Source organism: Miscanthus floridulus, chromosome 8 (assembly GCF_019320115.1).
Source record: "Miscanthus floridulus cultivar M001 chromosome 8, ASM1932011v1, whole genome shotgun sequence".
NCBI lineage: Eukaryota > Viridiplantae > Streptophyta > Magnoliopsida > Poales > Poaceae > Miscanthus > Miscanthus floridulus.
Genome location: NC_089587.1, coordinates 204,088,721 through 204,109,427, shown reverse-complemented (window position 1 = coordinate 204,109,427; position 20,707 = coordinate 204,088,721). Strand labels below are relative to the sequence as shown.

General features: G+C 42.1%; 1 protein-coding gene across 4 annotated transcripts; it reads right to left on the bottom strand.

Annotated features, from left to right (window-relative positions):
- Positions 1-1,597: 1,597 nt before the first annotated feature.
- LOC136477965 (histone-lysine N-methyltransferase SUVR5-like) lies at positions 1,598-15,258 on the bottom strand. Of its 4 annotated transcripts, XM_066476263.1 has the most exons (13): positions 14,947-15,086; positions 13,594-13,883; positions 12,949-13,506; positions 11,880-12,182; positions 11,698-11,808; positions 9,833-9,943; positions 5,231-7,978; positions 4,917-5,078; positions 3,177-3,293; positions 2,978-3,081; positions 2,450-2,590; positions 2,268-2,355; positions 1,598-2,193 (listed from the first exon to the last, which is right to left on the bottom strand). In XM_066476263.1, the coding sequence occupies exons 2-13, from the start codon at positions 13,762-13,764 to the stop codon at positions 2,086-2,088; spliced, it is 4,722 nt and encodes a 1,573-aa protein (XP_066332360.1). In that variant the 5' UTR covers positions 13,765-13,883; positions 14,947-15,086; the 3' UTR covers positions 1,598-2,085. The 4 variants fall into 4 exon arrangements, with proteins under 4 accessions (XP_066332360.1, XP_066332359.1, XP_066332361.1 ...); XM_066476262.1 differs by having other exon boundaries at positions 12,949-13,883; XM_066476264.1 differs by lacking the exon at positions 13,594-13,883 and having other exon boundaries at positions 1,600-2,193; positions 12,949-13,389; positions 14,947-15,258.
- Positions 15,259-20,707: the final 5,449 nt, after the last annotated feature.

The following is a 20,707-nucleotide window of genomic DNA, read 5'->3' as shown; positions in this document are numbered from 1 at the left end:
TTGAAAATAATTTTTTGGATGGCAAAGTGAATTGCTATGAATAGCTCTCATGTTAATTTTAGATATTTGTAGTTCTACCATGAGAACTTGAAATATCTCAAGGACTCATAAATTTTGTAACAACTTCCTATCACTTATCTTTGTGACGATGATAATGTTATGTAAAGCGATGTGTGCTGATCTTTGGCTTTTGTCTGAAGATGCATATCAGGGAAAATCTGAAATCACTTATGTTTTAATTGATTCTATATACAACCTATATAGATGGAACCCACTAAGGATAATTTATTCGTATTTTTCTATAACCACGTTACGCCATGTCATCGCTTTTGTTGCAATTGTCCAATCTTAAGCACCTATCATGGTCATAGCCATCCATCATCCTCTACCCTAGCGAGTACGTTACATTGCTTAAGTACAAGTACAACAACTGAAGCATTTGAACTTCCTTTCACCAGAATACAAGGTTTGTGTTTCATTCCACTAAGCATCTAAGGTTTGTGTTTCACCTCCCAGAAATTAATGTGCCCTTTAATGTTATGCAACATTAAGCACCTCCCAATAGTTAGTGCATTCTATCCCTCTATATTATCCTATAATGACTCTCATTCAAATGAACATCCCTACCTCTCCTATTTTACCCACCGATGCTCAACTCATCAGTAGAAATGCTAGATGCCTACCAAGTGCCAATACCGATCATCTACCCATCTTCTGATCCCCTGTCTCGGTTCAAATTCCTCACATATGACGGTTATCTAAGGTAGGTGCGACAACTTCAGTTCAAGCAATGATGAGGCAACCATTTTTATAGGACACAACCTAAATTGTCTCGGTGAATGTATCTATCCATCACTATCTCGATGAATATATTTATCGAAGTTGTTTCTCCCACAGGATCCATGGAGCTCCATGCACCCAGAGCCAACGATGGCCCTCGCATAGGAGAGGAGTATTGGGCTGAACATGAGTTAGTAAACCACCATAGGCGGTTGCATACATGATTATTGTTGCAACAGCTCATAGCTGATGAGTACTTCCTCCATCCCTTTTTAAGTGTCGTTGTCACGTGTCGAGAAGTCAAACATACTCAATTTTAACCAAATATGTACAAGAGATTACTAATATTTATAGTGCACATTAAGTATCATTAGATTAATTATTAAGTATTGAGTATATTTTTGTAATACACTTATTTGGAGATACAAATGTTACTGTTATTTTCTATAATTTTAGTCAAACTTAAGAGTATTTGAAATACACAAAAATCTATATGACACTTCAAAAGAGACCGAGTATATGCGAAGTTCCACGACAGGTTCTTCTAGCTGTTGCGCATACCCAGGACTAATGCTCCCCATATTTTACCAACATATTTTCTATATTCTGATAAAATGTTGGCTATGGATTGCTTCCGTTCTTGTGTGATAATTTGATGCGTTAGCATGTGTCACACCAGATGAGGATCATATGCTAGCTCTCAGCTTCATAGATAGCGGTCTAATTAAACGAAGTGCAGTTTTGATGTTTCCAAACATCTCATCCCTAGAGCCAGACAAACTTCTTTATTGATTCTGATAAAATTCATAATCGCGCAATTAGAGAAATAAGACTATATTTTCAATGATTCTGACAGCCATCACGCAATTAATACAACTAAAATTATTATCTACATAATAGGCCACTGCCCAAAATGAACAAACGGAAACATGAGAGAACCAGTTTATTACTTCACGTCGATGATGTGCCCATGAGCAATAAAATATGAATGAAGGAATTTTACAGAGAATTCTCGCCTACGAACAAAGCAGCCTGAATCACTTTCATTTCTGGCTGCGTCTAACAAAATAATCAGTTAAGCATGATGGTACCATGACTAAAATTGACACTATGTTGTTCCCTAATGCTTGCCTGTGAGTCCTATATCACAATCCCTATTTGTAGCTTGAAGAATGAGATCCTAGCCCTGCACTCAAGCTCTAGGAAAATTGCAATGCTAAATCGCTCAGCAGCCTACACAACTGTTGAAATCTCCGGAGTTCTGCAACCAAGCGTTGAACAGTTACTTAGTGTCCTCCTGCAAAATCAATAGACACGGCCTCGGCAATTGGTAGCTCCACAATGGCAGGGGCAGCCATCGCCTGCTACAAGCTTTTGTCGGTAATCATAGGCGAGTTCTTCTCCTACGGCAATCTGAAGAATAGCATATCAATAATTAAAAGCAAGTCGATATAAGTTACAATGGAAAATGTTAAAAAGAATCTTACGTCTTGATTAGCAAACAAGCCAATGTGAGCAAACTGGCAATCTTTGCTCTCTACCAAAACCAATCGGATACTGAGATTCGGGGAACAACTGTTATCAAAGCAATAAGCACAAATGAATACTGTTTCCAGAATCAACTTGCTCCAGTGATGGATTTCCCTAAAACATGATAAAATGGAATTACCTGTGATTAATATAGCGGGAAACATTTCCAGACCTTGTGGCATCAATCAAGTATTCAATAGCCCCTACAGTCCGAACTCTTTCCCTATCAATCTGAGAAGCAACGTCAAACAAGTAACTGCACCCACCCTTTGATGACACACTGAAATATATAAAAAAATAATCAGTTTAGAATAATGAATAATTATTACAACAACATAAATCCAAAAGAATTGACAGTGCTTTTTACAGGCCTGAACTATATGGGATGAGAATTCAATGAGATGCATCCCATCAGTACAAGAAAAGGAAGCCATCCAAAACACATATCAATAACACAAATCCACTTAGCTATTGCATTCAATGGTTAACTGCAAATCTCCAAAAATGCGAAATGAACTAGTTGTTGGATGAAAAGTTTAGCATTTAACTATGCATAAACAAGATAATGTGGACAAGTTTGGTGAAGTTCATTTTCTACACAACTGAGAACTTCCAATATGTCTTTTCAAGTTCAGATTCAAAGAAAGCATATGAAAGAATGCCAAACCTTTCTGCATTTTTCATGGTCTTGTCGGCCTTCACAACTTCACCAATATACTCGCAGACAAAGGTACCCTGTGGAATAGGTTCAGCAGCTCTAATAGCCCAACCCTACAAAATTTGACAACATTAAAATAAATTGCAAGGAACACTAAGGAGCAGATTACATACAGGAGTTCAGAAATCCATCATGGGGAATACTTCACCTTATTCTCAGTTCTGAAGAGTTCCAACTTAACAAGCAGCCCTTTCTGCAATACTTTATTCTGGCAGGATGAGTCACAAGTACAACACGAATTGCACTCATATATTGGATACCCTTCCTACCAATCAGAAAGGACAAAGGTATATAAGCCAAATAATATAGATTATAGAACAATGAAGAAAATAATACAACGTGGATCCCGAGTTATGAGAATTACGAATAAGGACTAAAACATATAGCTTAACAGCATTGCCGCGAGATTTTCTTAAAAATAAATCTGTTTTATATATAGCATTACTATATGGTATTCTGTATACTGTGTGTATATATATGGATTTGACTTGCATGTTATTTTATTGTATCGGATCGGGTAAAAAAACGGTAAGCTAATAGAAGAAAAACCAATAGAATATTTGATCACATTGTAGAAGAACAGGTGATGAAACAAATAGCATATGTAGATGACTTTACGTCAATAGATTAAAGATTAAAAGTATTGCACATAATAGACATGATGTGGATATTTTTGGTAATTAATAAGGGATGACGTGGATAGCTTGCATGAAAGGATTGCAAATTAGTGGGACACTTAGTGGGGAATGATATGGACACCTTGCATGAAGAGATAAAACATCTAGTGAGATTTAGCTTTATAAGAGTATATAGATATAGATTAAAACAAATCTAGTACCACATGTGCGGACCTAAGTCCACATGTTCAGACCAATGTTTTCAAGGCGTCGCTTTGTCGTCGCTTAATCGCCAAAAGGTGCTACACGCGGGACGCCACAACAGACGACTCGCCTTAGATTCGTATAGCGTCCGCCTTACGACCGTGACGTTCAGAAATCGTTGCTTTGGCGTCCGATTCGCGCCAAATCGTGCGTGCCGGGCACCATACACGGGTCTAATTCTGGGCGGCAAACAGGAGTGCGCAGAGAGAGCTGGCGTGCAGGAGAAATTGGCACGCGCGCAGAGAGAGACGCGCGGAGAAATACAGCGCAGAGAGAGGAGCACGCGGGAGATCTTGAAGGGGAGACGGCGACAGCTGTCGATCTGAGAGCACTGACCAGAGAGGAAGGGGAAGCAGAGGAGAGAGAGGAAGGGGAAGCAGAGGGGCGGAGGGAAGAGCAGAGCAGCGCATCAGGAGGAGAGGGAAGCAGAGCAGGGCATCGGGAGAGGGGCAGAGGGAAGCAGAGCAGCCACTCGTGCGGTCGTGCCGTCGTGTGGAGGCGGAATAGCAGTGGGGAGCGGCGGCGCTGATGGGGGTCGGGAACTCGGGATAGGGACTTCGATGAAGCCACACGCCAGGAGGGGAAGGAGCACATGGTGTGCCTAGTGGGCTGGGCGAGCCCACTTCTTACTCGGCTCCTTTCTTTTTCTTTTTTTCCTTTCCTTTTTTCTTCATCTACTGCTCTAAGCTGCTGTTTTCATTTTTTAATTAATTTCTTAAGGCGTCGCCTCGCCTCACGCTTTAGTCGCTTAAGCGTAAGGTGGTAGTCAGTCGCCTCGCCTCGCCTTACCGCCTTGAAAACATTGGTTTAGACCCCAAGCCTTAGATGAAACACAACAGTTTTAACATCAGTCTTTACGTAAAACAAAATTTGGCCATCCTATTGGTGTATTATAAGCACAGAACAAGAATGAACTAAGGACTAAGAACAGTTGTTTGGTGCAACTTTTTTCATATGGCAATGAAAAAATAACAAACAGATGATGTACCAATGCTGATAAGTATTACCTGTAAAATAATTTTACTATCTTTAGCATATGCAAATCTGCCATGCATTGGTGTTCCATTGATATCCACCAGGCTACCGTAGACACCATCAAACAGACTCACGTGACCACAGTTCTCAGGAGAACATTCAGGATGGGAACATGCACACCCAGGCAAAGAGTTCTGTAGAAACATAACTTGTTAGAAAATATTTTTTCTGAAGATGAACAAAGGTGACATGAGATATGTCAATGAAGTCCAAGGAAAATATAGACCCACTTATTACACAAATATATATTCATATATATCAATAATTGAAAACAAGAAAAGAGTACCTCTGAATCAATAAGAGATGAATCCATCAAACGCTTTGTGATATAGTGGAAACCTTGCCAAGGCACAGAACTGCCATGTGGCAAAAGTTCTTCAGGCTTCATACCTAAAGAATCTTTTGCATCCGCGTCAATGACACAGACAATTGGAACTTTCTCCCTGCCAAAGCTTATGTCTTCACAAAGAACAACTCTCTCATTTTTAGGCTTCCATCCAAAGTGCTTTGAATCAAGAACATAATGGTATTCTTCCATTCCCCACATTTCATCATCATTAAGAGGATCAACTGAAGGAGGTTCAGGAAAATCAGGAAAATCAACTACCGTGAGTTGCATAGGAAGCAGAGCATTTGAATTATATCTAGACTTGCAACCTTTAGGGCATATGAATTCCTCTTGATGCCAATCAATTTGGATGCCATTGTCACTGCAAAGCTTTGCGGCTTTCACAAATATGTTCTCAGGCAAAGATCTGTATTTAACTTCCAATGCAGCAAGAAGACTTGTCTTACAGCATACAGAGCGGGCAACCGATAAAATATCAATGTTGCTTGGATGGGGTCTTGTCTTTTGAATCTTGGAAAATAAAGTTTGTGCAACATCTGAGCATTGGAAATCCTGTAACTTACCAAGGCTGGATGTTTCAGGTTCAACTACTTGAGATGTTAGGCCAGAGCTCTGAAACTTTTTATCGATTCCAGAGTTACTCCTCTTCTTTAATGTACTTGTCGGCCGTAAACTTTTCTTGAAAGCAGAATAGTAGTGCCGGCCACGGTTAAGCTGATACTTCCCACGGCCCAGTGGAATGTGGCCAACAGCACCTGAGTCCACATGAGCGACTTTATGGTGGCGGCCAAGATCTGGCAGAAGATCAAATTTGAACCCACATAATCTGCAGATGAACTTCTGTGAGCCATCGTCATCCTCAACGTTGTGGCTATCATAAAGGGGCAGACCACTTGTCCCTTCTGTTTGTTGAGCAGATTGACCATTTGGTCGCTGAGGGACATCAAGAAGCCTGATTTGTTGGGCATGGTCGGAAATAATGTGAGGGTATAGCAGATCTGTGGTCAAAAAATTGCTGTTACATAACATACATCGAATGAGAATTGAATACTGGAGGTATTGAGCCCCATGTACATCCTGCACATGCCTTTCAAGGACTTTTTTGTTGGTAAATGATTCCATGCATGCAGCACAAGAATAACCTCTAAACAGCCACCGGGCTTCCTTTTTGTGGGCAGTTGTCCAATGTAATCCAAGAGCTTGATCATCAGAGAACTGGTGAGCACAAATTTTGCACTTCGGACCAGATGAAAGATTAGTTCCCTCTTCCTGCAACACTACAGATCCTTCTTTGTTTTCAGAATATATTTGCTTAGATCTATTTGTATCAAAGCCCCAGATATTTGCTAGTTTCTCTCTCTCAGTAGATATCAACTTTAACAAAAACTCTCCAACATCTGGATTTTTGGACACTTCAGCCAGTATCTGGGGCATATGTTCACTAGCAAGACCGGTGCGTTGATGCGAAAGGTTGTTCCTCAAGAACCAATAAAGAAATTCACATGCCTGGTGTAGACATATCTTATCTTTTCTTGATGTGCAGCCCTTCAGTAGATTGACAAAGACATCTTTAGAAACGAGTCGACTCTTCCCATTCCTGGCACGTTTAAGGAACTTTGGAAGGTGCTTCTCACAATAAAGAGTATGTCGCTTGGCATAATCCTGGCATTCAACAATACTTTCATGAGAGTGAATTCCAATACAAAGAGAAGTATCATCAGTATTTGTCATGGAAGTTGACGCCGCACACACATCAGTTTTCTCCATTGCACCTTTTTCACCAGAGTTCTCTATAGCCACAGTTGTCATCAATTTCACTTGTACAGCAGCCTGGACATTATTGTCTTTTTCCAAGTCTATGCTATACATTGCTTGCGACTTAGAAATTTCTTCCACCCACTTATTCGGAGGTTCTTCGCCCATATGGAGTACATCAGATGGATCCAACAATTTTTCTGGATGCATTGCATCCAAGTTTGTCTGTAGGTGGTGCTTTTTACAAAAAGTAGAACCATGCTGAGCTCGATGCTTGCATTTTCTACCCATATTAGTCATACCACAGCACAATGGAGCTTCAATGGTAAGTGCCTTGTCCTCCCTTGAAGAATGGTCAAGAAAATGCATACTTTGATGCACGCAACAGTAAATATCACCATCATTTGCCCACCTACCACACTGCCTTCCCTTTGCTTCAATGTACGCAGAACACTGCCGAGAACTCTTGAATGAATCTAAATCAAGTCTAGCATTCTGTAAAGCTGCATTGGCACTACTGGATATTGTGTTCTCGTTGGTGCCAGAACTTCCAGGTAATGTGACAGCATTATTTTGATTTGTTGCTCCTAATGCCCCTACATTTTCATGCATGACAGAGTTACTAGGAAGGTTATTTTGGTTTGGGTCTTCGGTTGGAGTCCTGTAGTCAGCTTCACCCGTGTGTGAAATTTGTATCTCCCCTCTTCGGACCTCAAGCTTTGGACGCTTTCTACTACCTTGTTGATCTAAAGCTGGATCATCGTAACAATTGGTTTTCTCGAAGTTGCCAACATTACCAGCAGGATGCAATGAAAAGTACTGTTTCATCAATTCTTGTTTCCATGTCTTCCACTCAGGGACTAATTCAGGCTGCACTGATGCATTCCGCAATTCCTTAAGCTTGTTCCCAAGAATGGACTGTCGAAGTTCCTGTTAAAGAAGAGAAGAAATAGAAAGTTGGCTACACTTTACTCGGAATAAGAAAAATAAGTATATAAATGTAATAGGAGAATAATCAATATTAGACACCAGAACTCTGGAAATAGTGCTATCAAGATTCAGCAGTAAAGAAACATTGAGTAAATCTAGTCGCTTCAATAAAATCAAATTACATAAACCAATTGCATCGTTTACTTAATGACAATGAAGAGTATAATTTAAACAATTTGTCAGTCGAGAAATGGTGATCTACTTGTTACAATCAAGCACGGAAAGATAATTTATACTTGTGATTAAAAAAACTACAATGAGTGACAAACTGTGATGTTTTAAAACAAATAGTTGGCTGAAGAATAAAAACTAACACAAAGAAAACTAAGTTGCCTAGCTCTCCATACTTTCACCTTAAACATAGCACATATATTATATATAAGCACATAGGAGAACATATTAGTTATCTAAGCACTGTTTCAACTGAATGTAGAACAATGCAATGCAAAAACTCTTTTATAGTCTACTGTAAGAAATTCAAATGATTATTAACACAACCATCAATATCAAATTGAATAATGAGGTAAGTAAAGAGAACCTGAATTCTTAACCACCAAGTGGGTATTTCTAAGCACAAAATGAAGTAAAGTCGGAATGTACAAACAAAAAACATAGAGAAACAAGATATTATTATCCAATAAACTATTAGCGATGATTGAAACAGAGGTAACCATCAAGCTAAGTAGATGCAACTGGGCAGGGTAGATCTGCCCCTGCATTTGCCCCGCATGGCCAGAACCTACTTTTCATGGAATCAGATAGGCCTTGTGGGTGGTGACCCATTGATGAGTCATAAACATTGACCAAAGAGGAAAGATCTCTACCAGGAGAAAAGAATTTAACTAAGCAAGAGAAGATTAGGCAAGTAATTGTGGAAAATGCATGAATCAACTAGCTGTCAAATAGAAACTAATCCAAGAAACAAACGCTGGGCAACTCCACATGAAGAGGCATAAAACCGATCCAACGCCGCATCTGTTCTATTCACAAAGAGAATCGTGACTTCTTTGTTCCCCTCACCTATGCAACAGAACTGAAAAAGAAGCCAGGAAACAGATGCAGAGCCGCTTTGGTGGTTTCCACGCACTATGGCTGCAGATAGATCCAGACCACAACGCCAGCAGCGCCCCAAACAAAATTTTCTGCACCTCACCTCTGCTTGTGCTGCTAGCCCCCTACGACCTCGGCACCTTCTCTACGCGCCGCCGTGGCCAGTCTGCCAGATCTGGATGTGCTTGAGAAGAAAGAATGAGAGGCGGCGGCGAGAAAGAGAAGAGAGGGAGGATTTAAGTCTTGTGAAAGGATTGGTCCGCAACAGATGGTGGGTGAGGATAATGGGCCCCACTGGTTCTCCGGGTCGTATTATGTCCCCTTGAAAGCAAAAATAAAGGGGTCAGTCCACGGGCCGCCCACCCATCTTGCGGCCCCCTAAATCTAAGAAACTCTACAATTCATTGCCCACTTTGCTATAAACATAGATAAATTTGCCAATAAAATGGCAGACACAAATGAGGAAAGTTAGTAAAAGAAATGAATCGGAAGCGTCAATTAGGAGGTTATGAAAGGGTAGCAAACCAAAGTTGTTGCAATGAGTGGTTTAGAAATGAGTCTGACACATGGCAGGTGATATTATGACATTCAACATTTTGTAACAATCCACGTACCTACCTAAGAAAGTGTGGTTGTAGTCCCTAAGCTTAGACATGACAATGTTAGACTTCGAGCAGAACACCGCGTAAATCACGACCTTCCAAACAACATAGTGCAGAGGAAGGAGAATAAAAATTGTAGTACCTCACAAAGCATTTCAATAGTCTCAGCATCATGTGCATTCATACACTTTTGGTTCCACATCTCAAAAGAATTTTGTAGCCATTCACAGCTTATGTAGTCAGGAAGAATCATCTGAAATCAAACGATTAAGATGAAACAATGCTGGGAAACATACAAGGAAATAATTGACATGTTAGATAATAAAGAACCGGACATTGTTCAAATATTTGTAAGACCACCAATGACACAGATCTATGGAAACTCAGAAAGCCCTAGTGAAGATCTAGTCCAGCTTGAGATACCACATACTGATCAATAAAATGAGAAGGTATTCTTACATGAGTTGTCATTTTGTATAGCTGGATTAAATAAACATATCATGATAAGTATCATCGAGCGTACATGATATAATTTTGCAAACAAAGACTTTGAAGTGGATGGTGATTTCTTAAAGTGTTAAGAACTGAGCCTTAGGTGTGGGTGTACACCCCCACCACCCAAACTCGAGTCCTTTTTTCCTGTGTGTGTGTGTGTGTGTGTGTGTGTTTTGGGGGGGGGGGGGGGGGGGGGGGGGGGGGGTGATTATTTCTATTTATCAGCAATAACGGCTAGTACCTCCTAGACATTGGTCGAGCCTGCACCCCCCACCCAAAAAAATGTATGGAAAAAAAGAACAAAATTGTCCTAATACAGCTTCATATTCTACCAATCTTTAATCTAAACCTCTAGGCGTTTTTATGGAGTTAAGACTCCCAAGGATAAATTATGATAAGTACAAGATGTAAGGAAGATATCAATGTTTTTCTCCCTTTTTCGTTTTTTATCTGCAAATTGCCATAGCTAATGGATACTACTAGTACTAAATTAGTTTTTTTTTTTGTTAATTAGTATCTTGTTGGGTCTCATGTCTAGTCTACCTAGCTTGCTAAGGCATTGTTGTAACTGGTGTCATGGGGTTTGGCATCAGGCATCCCCTATAGCAAAAATGTAGAGCCACTGAGCCAACATGTGAAGGGCGGGCCTGGTGCAAGCGGTAGAGTCTTACCGCCCGTGACCGGAAGGTCCCAGGTTCGAGTCGCGGTCTCCTCGCATTGCACAGGCGAGGGTAAGGCTTGCCACTTACACCCTTCCTCAGACCCCGCACAGAGCGGGAGCTCTCTGCATTGGGTACGCCCACTGAGCCAACATGTTGCAATGTTTCAAAAGAAACATCAAAAAATTATGCATGTGGTAAACACAAAGTTAAATAGACTTGCAAAAGTTCGACCCTAAATTCATCTTTGATGTTGAGATTCAAAAAATACAAGTGTCACGGCCAGCACATGATGAACAGTGCTAGATTGACCGCTTGTCTATTTTGATTCTTGACATTTATGACGAATTTGGAAGTGAATCAGCAGCCTTACTTAACTTTATATTTACTACATAAACAACTTTTTGATGAACTTTTGAAAAACCGCAACATGATAAATTCACTATTGATGACAATGCTAATTATTATTTGCAGGCTCTATTTCATGCTAGGATGATCGTCTTAACAGAAGTCTGTGACACATCCTAGATAAAATGTGCAGAACAATGACTATGGTACATCCAGCAACAGATAAAGGAAAAATGATGTATAGTAAAACTATGGACATAAATAGACTACATAATTTACTGCCATTGAAGATAGAGAACATGAAGGCATGTAAAGGTCACAAAGAGATAGACCACAGTCAGATAGTCACATGGAAAGTATTTCCATAAAATGGAAAAAAGACGTAAAAAAACATCAACGGTAAGCACTGCAAAGTAGCAAAACGGACATTCTACTTGCTTAAGAAAAGTTGACACGACGCGACGCTCCACGAAATATCCACATGAAACAAGGTTCTCGGATTTACATTTTGAAATTTGAGGAGCATCTTCCCAAGATCAGTGTAATCTCTACAGCAAGACGCTTCCAGGGCAAATTCTTTCCATGTTGTAGCCTTCCGAGCATTATCAACTACAGCCTAATAAACATATAAATTGTGTCAACAACTGAAGCCAAAGGCGTAAGAAAACTTGTAATAACATAACCAACCTCAATATGAAGCTCATCAATTAAATTTATCACAAAAACGGCAAGATTCTGCATGTTGAACCGTCGAGGAATGTTCAAATCCTTCACCAGCTTTCTCCATTTACGATGAGTTCCATTCACAAGTGGCAAAGGACATTCCTCTATTGGAAGAACAAGTAGCATGTCTACCCAAGAATAAGTTTTTGTTCGTGGGAAGAAAACGACAATATAGGTCTTCCTGTCATGTGTTGGTTTTGCCCTTAGAGTAGGTAAAGGACAATCTACTCTACAGCATCGAATCCCAGTTTGCCATTTTCCTCTCCACTGTTTTCACATGAAAAGGATAAAGCATGTTCACAGAGGGGGTATTAGAAAAAAACAAAAACTTCTCTATAAAAAGAAGGTAGATGAACTATAATAGGAGTACTAGTGATCTTGTAGGTAGCTCAGTGAACAAAATTTCTCCTTTTCATTTTTTGCAATAGTAAATTATGCTAGAATCACCAATGTACCAAATATATTATCTTCATTATGCACAAAAGGAGAACATATTATCGTGGTACCTAAAGCTCAGTGTACAGAAAATAGTTATTTGGGTCCCAAGATACCCCTTCTTTGCTTAAATACACAATATTTAGCTGAATAAACAGAAGAAAGCAAGGGTACCACTTTTAGGGGGAAATCCAGCATAATTTACACCACAAAATTCCATCTGAGTCATGAAACAAAAATGTTTAATAGAACATGGGAAGGTATTCATTCTGAGACCGTATATGAAAAGAAATCCCATCTAATCATTTTAGTTAAGGCTTCGACCTTCGATCTCAAGTTACCTTTTTTTAGGATTAGGACTAATAAAGAAGACAAGACTTTACATGGACAACTCAAGCATACCATTGTTTAACTGGAATAAAGCTGCAACTAAGACTACAATTAGAAAATCATAACAGAGCTATGAGTTGCCCCCCCCCCCCCCCCCCCCCCAAGTAATACATGGTGTATCTATTAAATGCACAGTTTCTGGAACCTGAAACATGACATGTACTTCCTCATGTAACCCCAAAACGAATTTAAATAAAGAAAAGTGTACCTTCACCCAAAGTGCTACAGCGTGATCCTCATCTCCAGCATTCCCCATATTGAACTCCTCCCCTTTATAATTGGTATCACCATTACAACTATTGTTATCAACATTATGGCCCATATCATTTAAAGGGGAAACAGGCTTCTTCTTCTCTTCTTGTGGAGAAGATTTATTACGTACTAAATCAATACGGCAGGCTATTTCTGATAGATCTTGGAGCGTGCACTGCAATTCTTTCTGCCGTGCATGGCATCCTACCAAGTCAGTTCCGACTTCCTTACTTACAGCATCTACATTTCCATCCACTTTGACATGATCCTCTGCTATTTTCTCCTCTTCAGAAGGTGTGGCATCTCCATTGATTCTGCATGAACTTGGTAATGACACTGTATTGGGAGAAGGATGTATCTCTTCCTGAGGATGATGCATATCCTTCTTACCAAAATTCTGTTTATTAAAGTTGTCATCAGTTTGCAAGCCATTATTATTTCCAGCACTTGAATTCAACTGAAGTTTTACATCAGAGCAAGAACTGTCGCTATTCTTCTTTCTTAGTTCTGTCCCCTGAGGTAAATCACCCAAGTTAAGAGGTGAATTTTCGGAAGCAGCATCTAATACCTCATCTATGCCTGTTTGACAAGCATCGCTAACCTCGACAGGGTTACATACTATTGAATCATCTTTTGGGTGGACATCAGAGCCTGCCCACCCATAATCATCATGTGAGATGGTCAACTTCCTATCATAGGCGATTGATGATGTTTTATCCACATCATTTTTCAACTTGCAATCCACTTGCATAACAGGAGGATCCATCAGCATTGCTTTGCCAGGATCTGGTCTACCAATCCACTATTATGAGGAAAAAAGCAAGACTTCCAAAAGCAGCGCAGGAATTATCCTCTACTAGCATGAAGCCCATAAAGACTGTAGACTTAGTTCTACATAGAAAAAATAGAAAACTGTTGTTTAGAGTATATGCAGCGCTTCGGAAGAAAACATATTATGGAGGAAAAAGAAAAAAATAAAAACCTCACGAAAATCTAACAGAGTTGCATTTGAAACAGAAAATAATATATTATACTTACGATGATTTTTCTATTTAACAAACATGTGAAGTGACAGCACTACCGATGCAAAAAAAAGGCAGTATTATTTTGTTCTTTTTTTCTCATAATACACAGGAGAGTATTATCTTCTTCTCCCATGCTATTTAAAAAAAAAATACATGAAAACATGGTGTTCTAGAAAGTGCTACGCTAGGCAAACAGCAGTTGCTACCTAGGTGATTAGGCAAGCCAAATATTCACCAAGGCTGGTTACGAGGAAGCTAGGCGAAAGAGGTGGGGCCTAGCGCCCAGGCAGCTACGCAGCCGACTTTTGAAGCATGATGTAGAGTGAAAGGTTTGGTTCAAGCGTAAAAAGGAAACAGAGAAAGTAGTGTATTCAACAGTTGGCATCACAAAATAAATAGCTGGTCATATGTGACAGCACTGTCACGCAAATACACAGACTAGTAACGAACTCCCAGCAGGAGCATAGATATACTGGATTCATTTGAATCTGACACAAGTAAATTAACGAACATGCCACATTTTGACTTGTAGTACCATGCAATTAAAGTCCATTTGAATTACATGCATGAAATCACAGTGCGGCTCTCTCTCTTTTTTTTCCTGGTCTAGCTACAGCAAAATTTCAAGAGGGCATGGTATACGGTAAGCATGCAAAACTGCACAAAATGTAGTGGCATTTTCGTACGGGTAACAGGGCCATTAAATACATGTGCCATAAAACCCTAACGGCATGTTTCAATGTGCAGTAAAATTGTGTCAGTCCCCGTAGATGTTCGTTCGACGCGCCCATGGATTAGGATCCATGAGGCGATTTTGGTTATGGATTGGGACCCTAGATTCGGCAGAATGCTCAACGGTCTAAATCCCAAAGGAGCCGAGCATGACCATGACCGATCCTTACGGAGACGGAGAAGAAACGGAAAAATACCCTCCGTGACGATGCACCGCGAAGGAGGCGGCGCCAGCTCCCGCAGCAGGCCGCGTTCCCCCGGCTGCGGCGAGTGCAGCAGGATTCGGCGGTGGCGACAGCAGGGCCCCGAGGATTCGGCGGAGGAGCAGGTAGCCGAGACTCAGAGGACCGGACGAGAGACGCCAGCGGTGGCTCGTGACGGCCACGCGAGGCTGGGAACCGCGGCGGCCGGCGGGAGGCGGGAGGCGGTGGTGGCGACGAAGGGTTTGCGACGTGCACGTGCTGGGGAGGGCGAGGGGAGATGGGGGAGGTGGGCAGCGTCCGCGATTCGCCCCGGTGTGAAGGAAAACAGAGAAGGGGAAAAAATTAGAAAACTCGCCAACTGATTTCACCTCGTCGGGATTAACCGCTTGGGCCGATATGGGCCTACAAAACGGCTATCCGGCCCGGTCTAGCAAAGAGGCCCCGCAGAAATCCAACAATTATATGCAACGAAGCCCAAATTAGAATGGCCGACGGCGCGGCCCATACAAATCTTTCTGCGTGGTCCACCCGCGCGGTACCTGACTTCGGCATATCGCAGCCCGGCACTCGGCGCCCCTCCGCCGCGGCGGGCTTCTTTCGGTCTTTCCTTTCCCACTGTACGGCGTACGCACGCGCACGACCATCGGGCCATGTGCCCCAGTTTCCCGTGCGCCGGCCGGTTCCACTTCCACGGGCACGAGTCCTGTACGTCCACAGGCCTGCCCCGGACAGACTAGCGCAGCGAACCCCGCGCCGAGGACTAGCGCATCATTTCCGCATATTTATTCGGGTAAAATACATTTTTAAATCTTCGACTCGCATTGAAGTTCGATTTTCAACCTTCAACTATAAAATTGGGTAACATACACCTTCTAACTGTTAAAACCAGACAAATTTGACCATCGACCGATTTCAAAAACAGTTTTCTATTTCTTCTTCTAATAATAATAATAATCTGGGTCGATCCGTACAAGTTCGTAATTATTTTATTTTAAATTATAAAAATATAAAACTAGTTCATATTTTCTTCTAATAATGTTATATATAAGTTGATGCTATATTTAAAATTGAGGTAAATGCATCGTAGGCCTTTGAACTTGTCTTGGGATGCCACTTAGGTCTACAAACTCTTAAATCGTACTTCTGGCACCCTAATATTGTTTAAATATGCCACTAAGGTCCATAACTCATCGGAACAAGGTTTTGGCCGACGTGGCGTGGACAGCATGGCGCAAGCGCACGTGAGCCACGCGTGAGCCTGGTTTGGGGCCTGCAAATAAGCAAAGGGCCCCGGTTCTTTTCTTATCCTCTTCCCAGTACTTCACCTCTTCGAGTCCGCCGTCACGGTCACACGAACTCACGGGGAGCGCGTGGGGCGGCTAGTAGTGGAGGCAATCGCCGGCGAGTTAGGAGGCCAACACGACGGAGGAGTGACGCCGAAGCCCGGTGGTGTGCGGATTTCCACGGTAGTCGCGGTGAATCTACACGATGGTGGCGGTGTTGTGGCCGAAAGGGCAAGGACGACCTGTGTATGGTGACTGAATCCCCTTGAGCTCATTTCGTTGTAATCTTAGTCTTCGCATTGAATGAGTTAGATGATGCTGTGAATCGGAATGGCAAATATTTATCATCTTTTATGATTTTGGTTCGTCTAGGGTTTGGGATTGACCTAATTTGTTAGCAACCTTTCCAATTTTAGGAGCTCATAGTGGTGAGTTCACGGTTGAGATGCATCATGGAGGTTTTTTTACTGGAACAGGAGTTAATCGGGCCTATGTTGGTGGGCAAGTTCACTGCTTTGATCATTGTGAGGTAGGCACTTGGTCTACAGTGTGGTTTAATGAGTTGTTGTTCATGCTTCACTACCCGAAGAACCCAAATTCAAAGATGTACTGGCTTTTACCTAGGAAAGACATTTTAGATGGCATTAGGTTGATTTTTAGTGGCTCAGATACCTTGGTGATGGCCTCTCTGGTAGGTAGAGTGAGGACATTTGTTCTGCATGCTGATTATGATGACTCTCTAGCTGGTTTGGATTGGGATGACATTGTGGCAAACCCAATAAGTTCACTGCCCAAGGTTATGAGCCTCTATAGAGTGGGAGTGCAGAACAGGAACATGAACAATATTCCTGATGATGTGGGTGCAACTTATGAAGATGATGTGTAGTATAGTTCTAGTGAAGATGACTTGGATTTTGAAGATAGTGATTATGATCTGGCTAATGAAGATGATGATCTATTCATGGATAATGTTGATGACCAAGTGGTTGATCAAGGAGTTGCCAATGGAAAGAAGGTACCCAAGGGAAAGAGAGCTTAAGTTATGGTGGGCAGAGGTGATGAGGATTTCTCAACTGATGATGAAGAGTTAATGGTTCCAAACTCTGATGATGAAAATAATGTCACACTCAATTTTAAGTCATTCAAGCATGAAGACTTGGTTAATCTAGTGTTCAAAGTAGGAATGATCTTTGAGTCTGTAGAGTTACTAAGGAAGACTATTACAGAATATATTATGAAGCACAGGGTGGATATTAAGATGCCAAGGAATGAGAAGAAGAGGTTGTGAGCCATATATGAGAAAGGATGTCTTTAGAATTTGTATGCTTTAGATGATAGGAGGGCTCATGGAATGATGATAAAGATTTTTTGTGGTGAGCACAACTGCCACAAGAAATGGGTATTAAAGAGGTGCACATCTAATTGGCTTGCTGATAAGTACTTGGAATCTTTTAGAGCTGATAAGAAGATAACACTAGGGAATTTTGCTATAATAGTGCAAAAAATGAAATCTGACACCAGCTAGGACAAAGCTTGCGAGAGCTAGAAGAATAGCAATGAAAAGGGTAATGGGTGATGAAGCAGAGCAATATAAGCTGTTGTGGGACTATACTCAAGAGCTAAGAAGGACCAATCCAGACAGCACATTGTATCTAAACCTTAATGGTAATCTTTTTACCTCATTTTATATGTCACTTGATGCTTGCAAGAGGGGCTTCCTTGAGGGTTGCAGACCTTTAATATGTTTGGATGGATGTCACTTGAAAACTAAATATGGGGGGATAATGTTGACAACTGTAGGTATTGATCCTAATGATTGTATTTATCCAATAGCTCTAGCAATTGTTGAAGTTGAGTCACTAGCAACTTGGAAATGGTTCTTAGAAACTTTAAAGGCAGACCTTGGCATTGAAAACACATATCCATGGACACTTATGACAGATAAACAAAAGGTGAGAACTTGATGATTCATTGTTGTTATAGTAAATCTTATTGTTATTTACCTGATGTTCTAGACCTAATTCATTTTCACTGTGTGCAGAGCCTCATTCCAGCATGCAGCAAAGTTTCCCCTAAAGCTGAGCATAGATTCTGTGTTAGACATTGTTCAACACCTTCTAGCAGCACTTCAAAGGTGAGAACCTAGAGATATAACTTTGGAAATGTGCTAGGTCAACCAGTATGGATCAATGGAATAGAAACATGGAAAAAATGAGGGCACTAAACCAGAAGGCATATGAGTGGCTAGAAAGAATGGCTCCAAACACTTGGGTGAGGGCATTTTTTAGCACTTACAGCAAGTGTGACATACTTTTGAACAATAGCTGTGAGGTTTTCAACAACTATATCTTAGATGCTAGAGAAATGCCAATTCTCAGTATGTTGGAGCACATCAAGAGCCAACTGATGAGTAGGTACTACAACAAGGAGAAAGAGGTTGGACAAGTGTGGCAGGGACCAATCTGCCCGAAGATTAGGAACAAAGTTTAGAAGAATTTAGAGTTTGATAACACTTATTTTGCAGCACCTTCCGGACATGGTATATTTTAGGTGTGGGATAGGGGGTATTAGTTAGTAGTTAACATTGGGTTGAAATAATGTGTCGGGTTCATAAACCTGGGGTCCCTCGGGGATCGGCTTCCATGCCAAGGCTTGGCCCAAGAGTCTAAATACAACAAGCTGGAAGGACGGCCCAGTCGCCGACCAAAAGGTCTGGACCAAAAGGAGCGGTGCCCGCTCGTTGACCCCTTGCCCACCACTCCAATCAGAGCACTCGCTTCGGCCTCTGGATGCCCTCTCCGATCAGAAGGCCTGGCCCAAAGCGCTACTTCCGACTCTAACACCGCGTCCCTCCAACCGGGGCTTGTAGGAACCTTGCTCACCGCTCTTCTTCGACCGACGCACTCAGCCATCCGACCGAGGACGCCTGCTTGGTAGGAACTAGAAGACGTGCGGAGAAAGGCAAGGCAAGGCTCACAAGTCAAAACCACTGTACCAGGGACCATACCCTGTACAAAAACAGTACTCTGCAGCCACCTGACATAAACAGTATTGTAGGCACTGACATCTCCCTCTATAGTATTGTAGGGGCCACTAAAACTCCCATACGGTAAGACCCTCTACGTGCCTCTAGGCATCGATAGACCGGTATGGGCGCCAGGATTTACCATACCGGGTGAACATAGCGAGACTCCTCACATGCCTCTAGTCATCAAATAGTATTTATAGGTACCGACGTCCACCATCCCTAAAAAAGGTAGCATGACCTCACGTGTGCATCTGACATTCTACAGTGACAACAATAGTGTTGTAGGCACCTACCACTATCTTGTACCCACCGATGTGGGCAATAAGGCTCGATAGCATACGTACTCTCACCCTCTCACTTGTAAAGCCATCCCCTTCATCTATAAAAGGGGGTGCGCTTCCTCCAACAAAAAAGACCGATTTCAGTTGATCAGAGTTCCTTAGATCAATAGCTCTCAACCATAGAATCATCAGGTTCGGACCTCAAGCACCCGCATGAACACTTAGCTTATAGCGAAGTTCCTGTCACTCTCGGCCCTTCTGACCAGAGCCGACCGGACCTCTTGTACATCCCACCTTTCTCCATCTCGTTTGTAACCCCACTGCAAACTTCGAGCACCCGAGCTTAGGAATAAAGTCACCGACCGACCCCGACTGGACATAGGGCACGTTGCCTAAACCAGTATAAATCCTATGTCATTGAGTGCTAGGCCACCTCCGATCACAACGTACAGTAAAACTACAAATATTTACTAGTTGGTCACTTTCTGCACCGACAGTTGGCGCTGTCCGTGGAGAGGACGCTATACGTTCAACACTTTTTGGTCATCGGATGGCCCACTTTTCCACCACCCTCGCCGTGGCAGGCTCGGGCGATACGATTTGCTTCGGCTCATTGGAGTTTCCCGCACTCTCGCCCACTGGAATGCGGGTTTCACCCATCTTCGAGCCATCCCAGGCCTTCCTCTTCAGAAGCCTAAACTTCATCGCTGACCGGCTCGGTGTGCTACACCTCCATGAGAAGGCTCGTGACCCGGCACCCATCGGAGGGACGTCCTCCATCGACTCTGGGACGTGCGACTTCGACGATGTGGCATCTGCGCTTCTTTTCAAGCAAACTCTCTGCTCAAACCCTGCTGTGAGTAATATACACACTGTTATTTACTTACTATTCTTTATCTTCCGTCGATTACCCGACGGAACCCCGTTGTCCCCAACGCAACTGTCGTACGATCAGTTCCCCTACGGCCTCATGTCTTCCATGGATGCATATGCCCGGGGACTCTAAAAGATGCTGGCGCCGCACCCTCTCATGTCTGAGTTCATGGGGATGGCGAGCTATGCTCCTACCTATTTCCTCAACATCATGGATGACGACGTCGGGAGTGATGGCTCCAGCATTGGTGATGTGGCGCCTAGACACCGTCCATCCTGAGAGTACACTA

Bases quoted from the DNA above. Each gene is read 5' to 3' on its own strand.
- LOC136477965 (XM_066476262.1), bottom strand. From the start codon at position 13,764: ATGCTGATGGATCCTCCTGTTATGCAAGTGGATTGCAAGTTGAAAAAT. The intron at 12,183-12,948 runs GTACACTTTTCT...ATGTGAAAACAG, and splicing joins CTGTAGCACTTTGGGTGAAG to TGGAGAGGAAAATGGCAAAC. The intron at 5,079-5,230 runs GTACTCTTTTCT...ATGTTTCTACAG, and splicing joins CATCTCTTATTGATTCAGAG to AACTCTTTGCCTGGGTGTGC.